Raw genomic sequence first — 14,499 nt, 5'->3', positions numbered from 1 at the left:
AAAGAGCGTAATGGAATCTCTCTTAAACAGAATCAATATAGTCACTGAAAAACAGCAAATAGTCATGCTTATATTGATTTTATAATCAGTTATAAATAAAGTACTGAAATCTCACTGAAAGAATCAATTAAAAGTAACGGCTGTTTCTATCAGCGATATTTAAAAAAATGCGCGTCTTATATTATTATAATATTAATATTACATATGAGATAAATTTATAGCAATATATATAATTTTGTTAAAAAAAATATCTGAATTTTTGATCAAGAGTCTTGTTCACATCATTTTTTGTGAATTTATCACATATTAAAATAAAATTTTGCTGTTATAATTAGTTGGAGATAAAATGTGAAATACTCACTAATTTTCGGCGAAATCTTGTATCATCGCTTTAATCAATGATATTTTCACTGATTCAGTTTAAGAGACACCGGTAATGACGGATTAGGATGGAGGGATGATATCAAGTATCAGATACACGCAAATACATACAGGGATAATCGATGCTCGGTTTTGCTGTTGGGTGTTTAGATGCCGCCAGCGACACCAAGAGACTGAAAACAACGAACCTGTGATTGTGATCCAGGGTGGAGTGATCCGCCTTTGGCGCCGAGGATACCAACGCGTGCGACGCCAACGCATGTGCATGCGGGCTGAGACCGGGATGCGGCGGCATGAGGCTCGTCGGCGAAAACCGGTAGAGATCACTGAAAGATCAAGAGCACAGTCTATAAATTGAGAAAAATCTCATTTCTTTCATCGTGCGCTAAAATGACGGGACGAGTAGCTCGTTTGCTATCTCGCTCGTAATACGAGGTATACTTTTACTGACCTTGATAAACTGGAACTCGTGATGGGTAAACTCGTGGGATATGGACTCCGGAAGCCGGCATTCGCCGGCGAGATGGGGTACATGCTCGGTGTGTGCCTGTAAATATTTATCATTGCAAGTTATCATCATCGTTATACGTGCGAGAGACATTTTCCCGCATAAAATATTTTCCCGATATTCGAAAGCCAGCTAAAGAAATTTTCTCGAATTGATCGATCCGCTCGTTTCCATATCCATGGAAAAATTTATACAACAATTGTACAAGGATTTCTGTCTATAAAACTACGTATAAATACGATCTGCTCGGATAAAAACCCTTATCGCGTTACGTTTCTAATGAGAAAAAGAAATTAAACGAATCAAATGAAAAGGAAGAAAAGAGATAAATAAAAATAAAGAAAAGAATTATTTTTAATTATCACTTGAGTTGGTTCGAGTTATATTTCCGATCAAATGACCAAACTAAAATATTGATCGTGATACGACATCACGAGTGACTCGTCGAGCGGGAACGTTGCAATATCTGTATGCAGTATCGACACAGTTAATTAATTATCATTAACACCGCGGGCCACCGACTCGTAATAGTAATTAGTACGTGCCTCTTCGCGAACGCGCTGCTCGCGCTCTCATTGCCAAGAACATAGAACCCAGACTCTACACTTTGCGTAATAATAAAAACGCTGCCGACCTTCTCATTATCGCAAGTGGTCCTCTCCCGCGTTTCATCTCCCCCCTCTCCCCTTCCTTCCCTTCTTCTTTTCAAGCCACTCGTACTGAAAACCGCGAGAGCGGAATTCCGTACGCGCGATGTCGTCGATATTTCTTCAAGCGCAAGCTGCCCGTCTCGAGCCAGCGAGGACCACCGTAAGTCCTTTCTAATTGAGAAGAACAGGGCCTAATCACCCGTGGAAAATCGCAATTTGGAGCGACTCGAGCGGAAAGCAAATAACGAGCAGGGGAAACCGCACGAGCGGAGGCTCCGAGCGTAAACCTGATCGTGAGGACCTGTCTCCTAAAGCGAAAGGAGGGTGACATCTACGAGATAAGGCAAGGACGACGAGATTCCGTATCCGAGAGGTTCCGTATCGGATCTAATAGACCGGAACTGAGAGGATGACCGCCTCGACCAAAGCCGTCGAAATATCGCCGTGCGATGGATATGTCAAGATTTTCTACGGAAAACTGGACCTGAATGCGAACGCGTCGCAATTATTTGTACGTTTTATTTCGAGGGTCCTCGATTAGCGATATATAATAAAACGCGGTAGCCGTTAAACGAAAGGTCGCTTTTAGGCGTCGCGTGCTCCGAGTACTCGTTAGTAACGAGAGAGGGAATTAACGAGAGCAGCATATCCCGAACCGGAGAAATCCACCGACGACGTTTATCATGCAAATTCGCACACTTTACGTTAAAAAAGAATTCACCCCAAAGGGAAAAATTTATCAAGGCAATGGACCGGCCACGTGATGTTTCTCCCCTGTATATTTTTTTCTGATACTTTTATGAATATTTAGCTATCTTTGTGCACAATTCGCGATGCACAATTTGCGTCGAGTGTTCGAATAATTTTAACATCGCCAAGGACCGCATCGGCGATGTGATCGAAATCCGATGCTCTTCACTACTTTTCATTTGCGTTTACTGCAAAGCGCAAATCAATTCGTGTAATCGTGTAATTAATATAAAATATGATATAACGCGTATATATATCCGGAAATGTGTGTAAAATGATTCTTGTTCTATGAACGCCGTGCGCGCGCGCGCGCGTTTATCTCGCGAAATTGAATATCGCTCTGATCCCATCGCGTATTCGGTCGAATATATATCTGTCTGTAATTAAAATTGTAATAATATTACGTAATATTTTGTTATACGGATCCAATCGCAACATAGCACAAATGTAATTACATCAAAATTAAATTAAAATTAGAGCTTCCTCATTTATAATATTATGGATTATATATTTTTATATAGATTTGGCGACTAATCGTTTCAAAGAGAAATGAGAACACTTTATAGTATAAAATACCGAGATAAATGAATCTTGAATAAGCGTCGACTTACCAGGAAGCGACTTGCGTCATTTCTGGACTAAGCATGGGATATGGATACTGGCCCGTCGAGAAAGGATACATCGGCGCCCTCGTGAGACCTGTAACAAAAAATTATTCCTGGTTCAGTCAAATGATCGACAAAGCTCTTTCTTCCGCTTCGTTCAATCATATACAAAATTCTATTCTACAATCGTGTATATTCAGATTTTTCCTTTATGCAAACTCACGAAATTTCTATTTTTGCCGTTTATAATCTCTTTCGTGTCAAGCGTGTCCGCGTCATTTCCGTTCTTATGTATGTTATTTCAATCATTGATAACCGAGACTAGCGCAAATTAATGCATCGGGATGTAGAATAAACCGGCCGCATCTCGCACAAGCGATGAACGGCGCCATAACGCGTTTAATCTTTCATTAGCCGGCGGCGTGACCAATTTTACGGTCACTAAGTGATGACGTTCAATTTAATCGCGGTGAGATTGCGAAATCAAAAAAGGCTGAACGGTAACAACGAACGCTCCTGTTTCCGTGATTTGTGCAACGTGCGAATCTCATTACGGATTTTTTTTTTTTCGATTATTTTTAATCGATGAATTCTATATTCTACATGTGAGAACGAAAGTTTCACTTATCGCGCACAGTTCAATAAAAAATAATTCTTTTCAAATCCAAGAAGAAAAGGGAATAATCATTTCCTATAATTTTATCGAGATGCTGAATAATTTTATTTCTTGGATATTATTCTATCAAACTGTTCGAAAGTAAGACAAAATTGATATAGATACGAATGATGCGTGTGACTGTCGTAGAAGTAGCCTTTTTGTTTTTTATTATTACAAATCTCGTAAAAAAATTCTCTGGAAATTTCCTGATTAATTCATGTATTTTTGCTCAACATTTGAGATAAAATTAGAGACATTTTATATACAATTTTTTAAAATAAATTTCTTTACAGCATGCACTTTTGAATGTTTTCTATTTAAAGAAGAAAAAATGAAAATTTCAATTTCAAATGTAAGATTTAAGCAAGTATAGAAAAATGTGCTTTTATAAACCTATTCAGAGATGTGCAAAATGAATGTCCAAACCCATTTAAAATAAAAGATGCAAAATAGTTGGAACTTTTCCATTTGAAAATGCAAAATACAAAATGGTTTTTAAATATCCATTTAAAATAGAAAATAGGTACTTTTAAAATGATTTTTTAAAATAAAAATGGTTTTAAAATATTTATATTCTTATATTTATTTGCTACCTATCTATTAAATAGATTCTATCTATTAAATTATATCTTATCTATCTTTATTCTTATTTCTCACATAAAGTCGCGTCTGGCATCACTGCGTGGTACATATATACATCGTCAGCATAAATGATAACAATGGGTTGGCTACGCACACGGAAGTATAAGCCAGTGTTCGTGTGTGCCCATCTTGATATGCGTTAAGCCTACCATTTCCCACAATAACTAAATTAATGAACATTTATAGATCACTATTCTGTACACGGCTACCGATAGTTGTAGGTTCTGTAAATGTCGTTGCCACGTATTTTGACATATCAAAAAACATGCGCCACGATACTTATAGAACCTACAGCTATTGGTAACCGTGTACTGTATAGAATAGCGCTCTTAATCTAGTATTCGTCTTACAATGAACAAGTGCAATGCAAAAATTGCACAAATATCCTGATTTATCGTTATTTAGAACTATTATCGATATTTCTATATCGATATCAATTTTTTAGTTTGCAAGAAAAATGCATTTGAAATAGAAAATGGGTAATAAAAACCATTTAAATGAAAATGTAAAATAGTTTTTGAAAAAATGTATTTTAAATGCAAAATACAAAATAAGCATTTTACATTTCGTATTTCCATTTTAAATGCATCTGTTTCAAATAATGCACATCTCTGCCCATATTTCACTTATACAATAATTTTGCTTTACCAAGAATTACAATGAAGCTTGTGTATAATACTGAGACATATATCTACAATATATATTTTTTTTTAAATTTACAAATCTTCATAAACATATTTTAAAATAAATATTTATCTGTGTCGAATAGAGTATATAAAAGATATCTAAATCATTGTTTTTAGCATTTATATATCGATTTATTACTCGTAAAGACAATTTGAACAATATACAAAAAAATAATATCACTCTATCTCAATATAATGCAACGTAAAAGCAAAATAATCAAAGAGAGACAACAATCTTCTTAAAAATTCCCTAAATCCAACAATAAAATTCTACGAGAATTTCCTGATTTTAGAAGATAAAAAGAAATCCCTGAGAATTTCAGGTTTTCTAGGTTTTTCCAGGAAATAGATATCCTGTATTATAAATAATTAATATTATTGTTTTATTACAGAAAAGAAGAAGTCTTATACTTTTCAATGCTCCAAGCGCCTCGGCATTTTTATTCGTGCACATTAATGTATACAGAATAAATATTATTACGTCGAGATCAAAGAAACGATGCAATTGAACGAAAAGGAAACTATGCGTTTAATATATCGCATGAGTTTGCACTACAAACACACGAAGCAACAAAGATCGTGCTAACTGTCTGTCTCTTTCTGTCTCTCTCTTTCACGGCAGGAGAGAGCAGGCATTGATCAGCGTGCGCGGCCGCACCCTCTGTAACTAGTACCCGACACGAAGTGGAATGCATACGCCATCGGAATCATCACCCAGAGAATAGTCGTTGATGAAATTTAACACCGTATAACACGTTCGTCCGAACGGACGGATGAACGGTATCGATAACAATCTGATTTTTACATAATTGCGATCGATCAAGTCCACATTACATTAACGGAGTTACAGACAGTTCCGTTAAAAATTTGTTGACAATAGTGTTATTCGTTAATTCGAGATTTTTATCATAAACGATTAAGGGTTATTACAAAATAATTCCTCGCTAAAGACAAGAATAAAATAATAATTTTTTACCATTTCCTGAATTGTTTCTCCGCCCAATATGGAGATTGCACAATTTTAGCAAGAATATACGGGCGGTTCGAACTGAGGATTGCGGTAGTTGAAAAAAGCGATCACTCAAATAACACAAACTAAAATTACGCGGCTATCGTGGGCTGAATAACGGACAAGGTATATGCTTTTACATCGGTATCTAATGTAACTGGTACGTGCCGCGGAACCGATCGCGGCTCCGAGAGAGAAGAGAACGCGCCCGGGGAACGTTGGGCGCGGGTGTAAGTGGGGTGCCTTTGGCGAGGCGAAGTGTAATTGGCTTCATAAGGGTCGACGAGAAGCGCCCGGAGTATCGGCAAGCCTGAAACCGCTTGACGAGGCCAATACGTATCTCTCTCTCTCTCTCTCTCTCTCTCTCTCTCTCTCTCTCTTTTTTCGAGACGGCGCGGGTGTAAGTGGGGTGCCTTTGGCGAGGCGAAGTGTAATTGGCTTCATAAGGGTCGACGAGAAGCGCCCGGAGTATCGGCAAGCCTGAAACCGCTTGACGAGGCCAATACGTATCTCTCTCTCTCTCTCTCTCTCTCTCTCTCTCTCTCTCTCTCTCTTTCCTTCCTTCCCTCTGCCGATTGCCATATTCTCTTTTTCTACTGTCATTCGATTCAGTATACGCGAACGGATTGGATGGACTCTCTCCAGAGCTCGTTCCCACCCCGTTCCTTTTTGCGTTTTGCGGGCGAATATGTCCCGGAGGCATATTCCCCGTGACAATCTTCCCCCCTCGACCCTTCGTGAGCGCGCGCTGAAATCGGTCAACGCGTGGTTTTCCCCGGATAGGGCCACTTCTCAATCCCCGACTGTGTAACGACTGTCGACCGATCGACCGTAAAGAGATCGGCCTTCCGTCTCCGGAAGCCCGATAAATTTGCGCTCGGATAACGAAGCGCGTTTAGACTCGGTGAAAACAATCGGGATTCTAAACTATCGTCCCGCTCTTGGCTTATTAATTGCCCCGTGAAAGGTTAGCCGAAGAGTTCTATCAAAATTGCGATACAATTTAATAGGGAGTAATTTCTAGTAAATATCTATGAGTATATAAATTTTTGTGTTTTTAGCTAGAGATTACTATCGGAGCGGCAAAAGAAAAAAGAAGTACCGTCAGTTTTACGTACCTCTCCTCTATCTTTTTATCTCGCTTTATCGTCATCTCTTATGGAGAAAATTAGAGTTGTTATCCTCTCTGGAAAACGAATACGTTATTTTCATTTTCCGCCGTTATTTGTATAATGCAGACGGAAAAGAATAAAACGATTCGCGACGGCATGCACAAAACGCGTCGATGTTGCGAGCTTTTTTTTTTGTACGATAGAGCTACTTTCGATCTTCGCATAACGACGATTAGCCACTCGACTGTAACGAGACCGGGCTACCACTCAGCCCGGGGCTTTTAATCTCATTTGAATAACGAAGCACTCTCGAGCCCGTGAAAACAATGGCGACCGAAATGAAATTTAATCCCACGTAAAAGTAATAATCCGATATTTTATCTTGCGCGCGTGAATTTGTATGTAGATGTACCGTGTGCAACACGATATATATCCGCCTACGTCATTTCAGGTACGACAATCGTAGCGCAAATTACACATTATGCGAGCGCTCTGATGTTTGAATGTTACATAAGTTACAGCTATTTGCTTCTCACTCATGTACCCCTCTTCATTATCGCCGTTCTAATTACGAGAAAGTTCAAGGTTTAACGTCGTATGATGAGATAATAAAAAAAAATAAAATAAAGACGAGATCAAAGTCTAAAAATTCTAGCATTCAGTGAATTATCGAGCAATCGGCCGGGGACAGACGGGATTAAAAACTAGCAAGGGTAGTCGGGCTTAATCTCGGTTAACGATACGGCGCAAAGGGGACGAGGATGAGCCCGTTGGATGCTGGCTGGGTCGAAACACGCGCCCCGATAAAACCGGAACGCTCTACTATGCGTCTAATGCGATGCCGGGAATTGGGAGCACGATTTACGAAAGAGAGCAAGTGAAGAAAGAAAGAGGGAGAAAGAGAGAGGTAATGAGGAGGGGTGCTCGCGGGTGTGGAGAACAGGGAGGAAAAGAGGAAACGTGAGGAGGATGGCGGATCGGGAAGGGGTGCTTCGTAATATCCTGGCGAGTCCGCGGGTTCCGTCATGTGTGCTTAATCACTTTCCAGTCGACTCGGCAGTCTGCAACCCCATTATCAGCGTTTCACCACCCGGAAAATTACTCTTTTATTCTCGAACAACTCGAGCTCCCGATGTTCCGTGTACCACGTTCCCTTTCTCTTTTCTTCTTCTTCTTCCCGTTTTCGTTTCGCTCTTTATTCCGCCTCCGTCGAGAAGTCGATTTTAACTCGGCCGGTTCTCTTAACTCGCGAATTCTTTTTTCCGACCACATCTCGTAGCTTTTCCCAATCCCGCGCGCGAGCTCGCCTATTTCGCTCTATTAGACTTTACCGTTGTGAATTCTTCCGGTTCCCGGAAACCGGTAGTACGGGCTCGAAAACTGGATGAATGGAACGAGAATGAGAGCGGAAATGGTGAATTAACTCATTGAATTAAGGCGGAAACTAAATTTCATCTATTAATAAATTAAAAAAGAAAAGATTTTGACAACACAACACATATACACTTTGATCTTTCTCTTTTATCTTTGTCTATTGATGTTGATAAAGTTACAAAAAATAAGAAACATGAAATCGTAACAATTCTAGTGTTTTAAGAACGTTTCGAGAAGGGAAAAAAGCGGTAATATAAATTATAATAATATTAAAATTCTAAAATTGAATGCTAACCCTTCACAGAAAAAAATAGAACAATCCTCTCGCGAAGGATTATTCGGCCGAAACGTCGCAGCTGGCAATGACGAGAAATAGGTGGGGTCGTCGACAAGGGGCTTAGCAGGAAGCTCGTACAAGTGCAGACGGTACAAGGTGGTACGTGTTGTTGCGGTTGTTTAGCTCAAAACCGACGCATACAATTGCACCCTTTCGTGCTCTCGCGATATCGATTTTACTCGAGACAAATCAACGCTCGAGACAAATCCAACACCGATATTAATTAAATCGTATCCGGCTAATTAGTCGGTGCTGCTGTTCGACAAAACGCGTTTTTTTTTTTATTAGTTATTGCCTCATAGTTATTTATTATTAATTTGCTTCTCGTAAAATACGTAAATTACCGCCAGAGCAAGTATTTTCGCGATTGGAGTCAAAATTACTCTAGGAAGACTGCAAAAATGAGGAAGCGAATCGATCTTATTCATTGTCGAGAGTTGTAGAGCGCGGAGGCTCGCGCGAAAAGAATTCGCGATGCGGAAAAAGAACTAGGAAAGAGGAACGAGAGGAGAAGAGTACACGGACATCGGAGAGGCTGGAGGAGGAGGCGGACGAAGAAGGGAGAGAAGAGAGGAGAAAGAGGGGGGACACGAGATGGGAGAAGAGAGAAATTAAGCGGATCAATGGCGAAGCCCCGGTGAAACGAAACGTCGGGACGCGGTCGCGTCGGCAGCCATCTCCACCCTCTTTACATCTTGCCCTCTTCCGCCTCACCATCTCCATCACCACACCCTCTCCTTTCCCCTCGCCGATCTATCAGCACGTTCTTCACCATGGAGTTTTGAAATAAATACAAAGAGATCGAAAAACAAAGCTAATTAGAAATATATCAGAAACAAGAGAGAGAGAGAGAGAGAGAGAGAAAAAGAGAGAGAAGATGAATAGCGAGAAGAGAATGGAAGATATCGAACAAGATAAAGAACAGAGCAAATGAGATGCGGAGCAAAAGAGGACGAACGGAGAGAAAGAGAAATTGGAAACGTTGGCATTCGAAAGGTGGTTCGAGATCTCGGAAGTGGAGAAGGGGAGGAGAAAGATCGTCGTTCCGGAGCAGTCGAGGAGGGGAAGCAAAGCGGAGTGAAGTTGAGTCTCGATTCATTCCGCGAAGAGACGAAACGCTACCCTCGTTTGCAAGACAAAGAACCCGACCCGCCGCGCCGTGGTCGTGTGCATAAACGTTATCAACAATATTTACATACTCCGAGGTCTCTAAGGGGGATGAAAAATATCGCGCGCGGGAAGGAGCGAGAACGTGTCGACAAAGCCGTAGAGAAAACTCGTGGAGTTTCGTACTGCGAGAACAACGCGATGAAAATCATGTCTTGAGATAAGTTTGATTTGCAGAAGCAAACGCATCAAGCTCTCCGAGGGATAACGCTACTTTGAAACTTCTCCTCAAGGTCACGCCGGCGTACCGATGGTAGAATCTTCGCGATGATTACAAGTTGACAGAAGGGAGAAAGCATGCTGGGAGAGGGGAAAGGATCGAGGGTAGAGCAGGTAGAAGCGGAGAAGCTGTACAGAAGCAGAGAGGGCGAGTGGAAACCCCCTTGACCCAGCGCTAGAAGGGAGTCGCATGCTCGGCTGATTAGCCTAATGGTGAGTCCTCTTATTCTCGTACTTGACGCCAATTCGCGATTCTCTCTCTCTTTCTCTTTCCCAAAATGCCTGTTTCTCTCTTTTCGGAGAGGTTGTACCGTCCTCTTTACAGCCCCCATTTAAATTTCGACATCGCCGTGACTCTTGACTTGATAAGAAATATTCCTTTATTTAGGAGTATCGACGCTTGCACATCTATCGGCCATTTTTTAACTCGAGAGCAGTCTAATCGAGAATACGCTTGCGATTAACCCAAGGGAGAAAGAGAGAGGATGCAGAACACGGAGACATTTCCATGTTTCTGCATTTTCTGCGTTCGCATTTTTGGGGAGATTTTTAAATGCTTAATACCTGAAGTAGTATCTATATAAATCACTTTATGCACTGTGAATTTGTGTAATTTGCTGTTTCGTCTATCAAATCGCAGTAACAAAGATTAACGTACGTTACACGTTAACGGTCGCAAACGCGGTTTGTGCAAAAGCCGAACTCGCTCGGCGGCAGATTACAATGGTTACGTTAATATTTGCATAGCTCGGTACAATAAAATTATATATAAAACGATTCTCTCTCTCTCTCTCTTTTAGGCGAAGCATGTCGATTACACGCAAGCGAGACGAAAAGTATTCATCAATTACAATTGAAGAGGAACGTCAATATTTGGCCGGACAATAGCGGATTAACTTCGTGAAAGAATTGTTGATTCAACCGATACGCGTGAAGAGGGAGGGGGGAGGATCAGGATGATACAGAGGTAGTTCAAAGTTTACATCGAAAGTGCATGCGTCAAATGAAGTTTTATTATATTATTAGCGGCTGTATATTTACGTTTCTGCAAATGATAAGTAAACGCGATTGATGTTTAAAGCTGCAATCTGTGCCTATTGGCTTCACATTTTAGTTCCGTGTAAACACTCTATTTTTTTCTTCCTCTCTCTTCTTTTACAACACAAATTAGATAAAAAATTATTCGAATTTTTATTCGATTTATAAATGAAAATTAATATCACAAAGTTGCGATAATTTTATGATAATTAAAAGTCATATCAACGATATTCAATCTAAAAATTCTTAGTCCTAGTATCTTCCAAATAAATAAGTGAAAACTTATCTTATATATCTACGAGAGCAACAACCTACCCTAGTAGATTTTATTAAATTTATGAAGTACGACAAGAAAATACCGAATCTACCTCCAACGAAAGCCAAATACATCAAATATAAAGCATTTTATTAATTTCTTGCAAAGGCACGTTATCTTTTTAGTAATTTGTATAAAGAATTCAACATAACATTAAATTATAATAAATTATAAGTTATTATATTATAACATAAGAATTATATTAAATTATAAATTATTACGGCACGAGAAATTTAGATTGTCAAACAAATCACAGAAAGCAACAACTAATCATCGCGAGAGAAAAGATTACCGAAAAAATTAGATGAAGATTGAAACTTGTTGCGGTAAAAAAATGTTTCTAGGGATGCGTGAGTGATGATCAACAGTACTTACCGGCCGCGGCAGCCGCTTTGCCAGCGTCCAGCGCCCCGTAGGGTGGTATGCCCATGTGGGCGGGAGGTGGTTGCGTCAGATGGTCTCCGTTAGGGCAAAAGAAGGGCAGCCCGCTCGGATGCGTCCCCGCCAAACCTGCCATCTTGCTCGCCTGTAAAACAACAGAGTAAGCGAATTAATGCACTGAATATACACATATCTTGCCATATATTGGATTTTCTGTTTGTTAAAATATATGTTTTGCAGATTTTTTTCGTAGTCAGCCTCTTTATAAAAACGTCGGATCTCTGTGGAGTCCAACATTTTATAAAAAGCGCAAATTTCTCGTAAAAAGAATCTGTGATATATCTATATTTTGATGAGAGAACAATTAATATATAATTTCACTATAAATTAAAGAGAAAATACTACGGGGTGATTCAGATAATTATCATGTTGCTACATTATGATATATTGTATTATAAAATGCAAAAAAAATATGTGGAATATTTTTAAATTCCTAATACACACACACACACACATCTACTAATGCATTATAAATATAGTAATCTATATAATAAGTATTAATTGGACGATCCTTCTCGCCAGCAATCATTAATCGTTATCCTAATGTTGATAGTAATCGCCTGTTTATCCGTTGCTTACGGTACTATGCTGCTTTATCGCGAGTCTGCATATAACGCATGCGTGATATAATATATATGTATACACGTTTGAGAATTCCTATCACATGACCGTGTTTAGATACCGCGGTAATGTCAACGGCGTGAAAGGCGCAAGGATAACACCGAGGACTTACAGTTCACGACTCTCAAAAGAAACGCGATATCCATCAATTCGATTCGCCTCGAGGGGGAATGCTTATCGAGGACCAGCTCGAGCGTTAATTTGCAAAGACGGGACATGAAGAGAGGAGAAATGTACTCCTCGAGGGTTCGTTCGACCTTTCCGTTCGCGTATCGTCGGATTCGAGTGCCCTTCTCGAGGCATAGCAGTGTAATCCGCCCACTACTTCTTTAACCCTCCGGTCGCTCTTTGTCAAGTGACAGTCGATGAAATTAGTTCAATCTGTTCGCAAACTCGAAGGATTGCGCGTGATTCATCCCTTCTCTCTCGTCTCACTTTTCTATGTTTTTTTCACGCTTTCCCTCTCCCTCTCTCTCTCTCTCTCTCTCTTTTCATTCTTTAGCTCCCACCCCTCGTCTCGTAAACGATCGATATAGAGGCTCTCGAGCGGGTTGTCTCTTATCAGCCGCTTACCATAAGTGCAGCGGTATCGCGCATCGATCTGACCGCCAGCAAGAGTCCTGGATCGAAGGGTTCCCTCTCCATCCAGGTCAGTACCCTCGAGAGTAGTCCGACAGCCTCCTCAGCCGTAGGCTCCTCCTCGTCGTTGTCTTCCTCGACGCCGTCGTTTCCGTCTTCATTTTCATCGCCATTGCGTTCCGACCATTTGTCATCCGCCTCGATCTTCACCCGACATCCTTGCTGCTCTTCGTCCGGCTCCCGCTTCCTGACAAAACGCGCCAAAGCGCTCTCCTCGTCGACGATCCACCTGCCTAGCTCCTCGTCGTCGACTTCCAGTCCAGCCTCCCTTGCAAGACTCTGCAGCTCGACGAGCAGCATCCTGTCTTCCTCCTGATCCACCGCGTGGATTCTGGATGGCAAAATGGCGCCGTTACGTCCCGCTAACGAGTGATCGTCGCGATCTCGCGGCAACGTCCAGCTACGAGCAAAAGTGTCCGACCGAACGCTTAGCCAGGCGCGATGGAGATCCGCGAATGCTTCCTTCAACGTAAACCATTTCAGGTACGCGTCCAACCGATGATCGGCCATTTCCTCGCTCGAACTCGAAAAGACTTTGTCGCGATAAACGCCGCAGCGTGCCTTAGACAGTAACCCGGTGGCTAGTCGCACTCTCAGCTCTCGGATCACCAACCGTGTTTCCATGCAATCCTTGGGCACCACAAACAGCCGCACTAGGCCGTCCGCGGCGACGCAGTCACCCTCCGGTGGCAGGTAATCGGCGCTCTCGGCCACCAGCACGGCGCCATCCGGATGCATCGCCATCGCTGTAACGGCAAACTCGTGATGGAACCACCAGAGAAAGAGATCGACGGTTAAGGAGCCCCTACCGCCACCAGCGTATACCACCGGCTGGCTCAGCATGTTGACCTTGCGTAAGCAACGTGGCCGCCAGTGACGTCCGGCCACCAACAACCGCGTCCGATGATGACCCTCGTGATCCGCCGCCCCCACCACCCACACCCGTTCGCTGCTCCTCGTAGCGTCGCGACCTCCGCCACGCCGTTTACCTGGCAGATCCCGCCAGTCCAGGTAGCAGACATGGGCGAGATAGATCCGACCGCGTTCGTAATTTTCAAGGACATTTCTCAGCCTCTCGAGGGCGGATGAGGACGGATGCGCGGCGCCATGATCGCCGACGTAGCCGCGCGGAGTGGTCGTCGTCCGGCAGGACGCCGAAGACGTGGACACGGGGGAGGGAAACGGTGACGTGGTAGACACGGTGGTCGAGGAGGTAATCGTCGCAATTTCCGTCGCTCCATGAGTCGCCGCTCCGCTGTCGCTGTCCTGCTTTGTTCCCGCGGCGTTCCGCTTCCGCTTTGCGGCCGCTGGCTTGATCGCTAGCGGATCGCTCGTGACCGACGACG

The 14,499-nt window shown here is 42.0% G+C and overlaps 1 protein-coding gene across 1 annotated transcript in view; it reads right to left on the bottom strand.

Moving 5' to 3' along the window:
* LOC115235484 overlaps positions 1 to 14,499 on the bottom strand; it is a 41,266-nt gene that overhangs the window by 18,868 nt on the left and 7,899 nt on the right. Inside the window, exons 3-7 of the mRNA XM_029807311.1 lie at positions 13,088 to 13,958; positions 11,828 to 11,978; positions 2,901 to 2,988; positions 833 to 928; positions 570 to 707 (exon numbers count right to left, since the gene is read on the bottom strand). Coding sequence (XP_029663171.1) covers positions 570 to 707; positions 833 to 928; positions 2,901 to 2,988; positions 11,828 to 11,978; positions 13,088 to 13,958 — 1,344 coding nt within the window. The remainder of the gene's footprint in view (positions 1 to 569; positions 708 to 832; positions 929 to 2,900; positions 2,989 to 11,827; positions 11,979 to 13,087; positions 13,959 to 14,499) is intronic.

The sequence above is a fragment of the Formica exsecta genome, unplaced genomic scaffold (genome assembly GCF_003651465.1).
Source record: "Formica exsecta isolate Colony F162 unplaced genomic scaffold, ASM365146v1 scaffold223, whole genome shotgun sequence".
Lineage (NCBI taxonomy): Eukaryota > Metazoa > Arthropoda > Insecta > Hymenoptera > Formicidae > Formica > Formica exsecta.
This window is presented reverse-complemented; position numbering and strand designations above follow the sequence as displayed.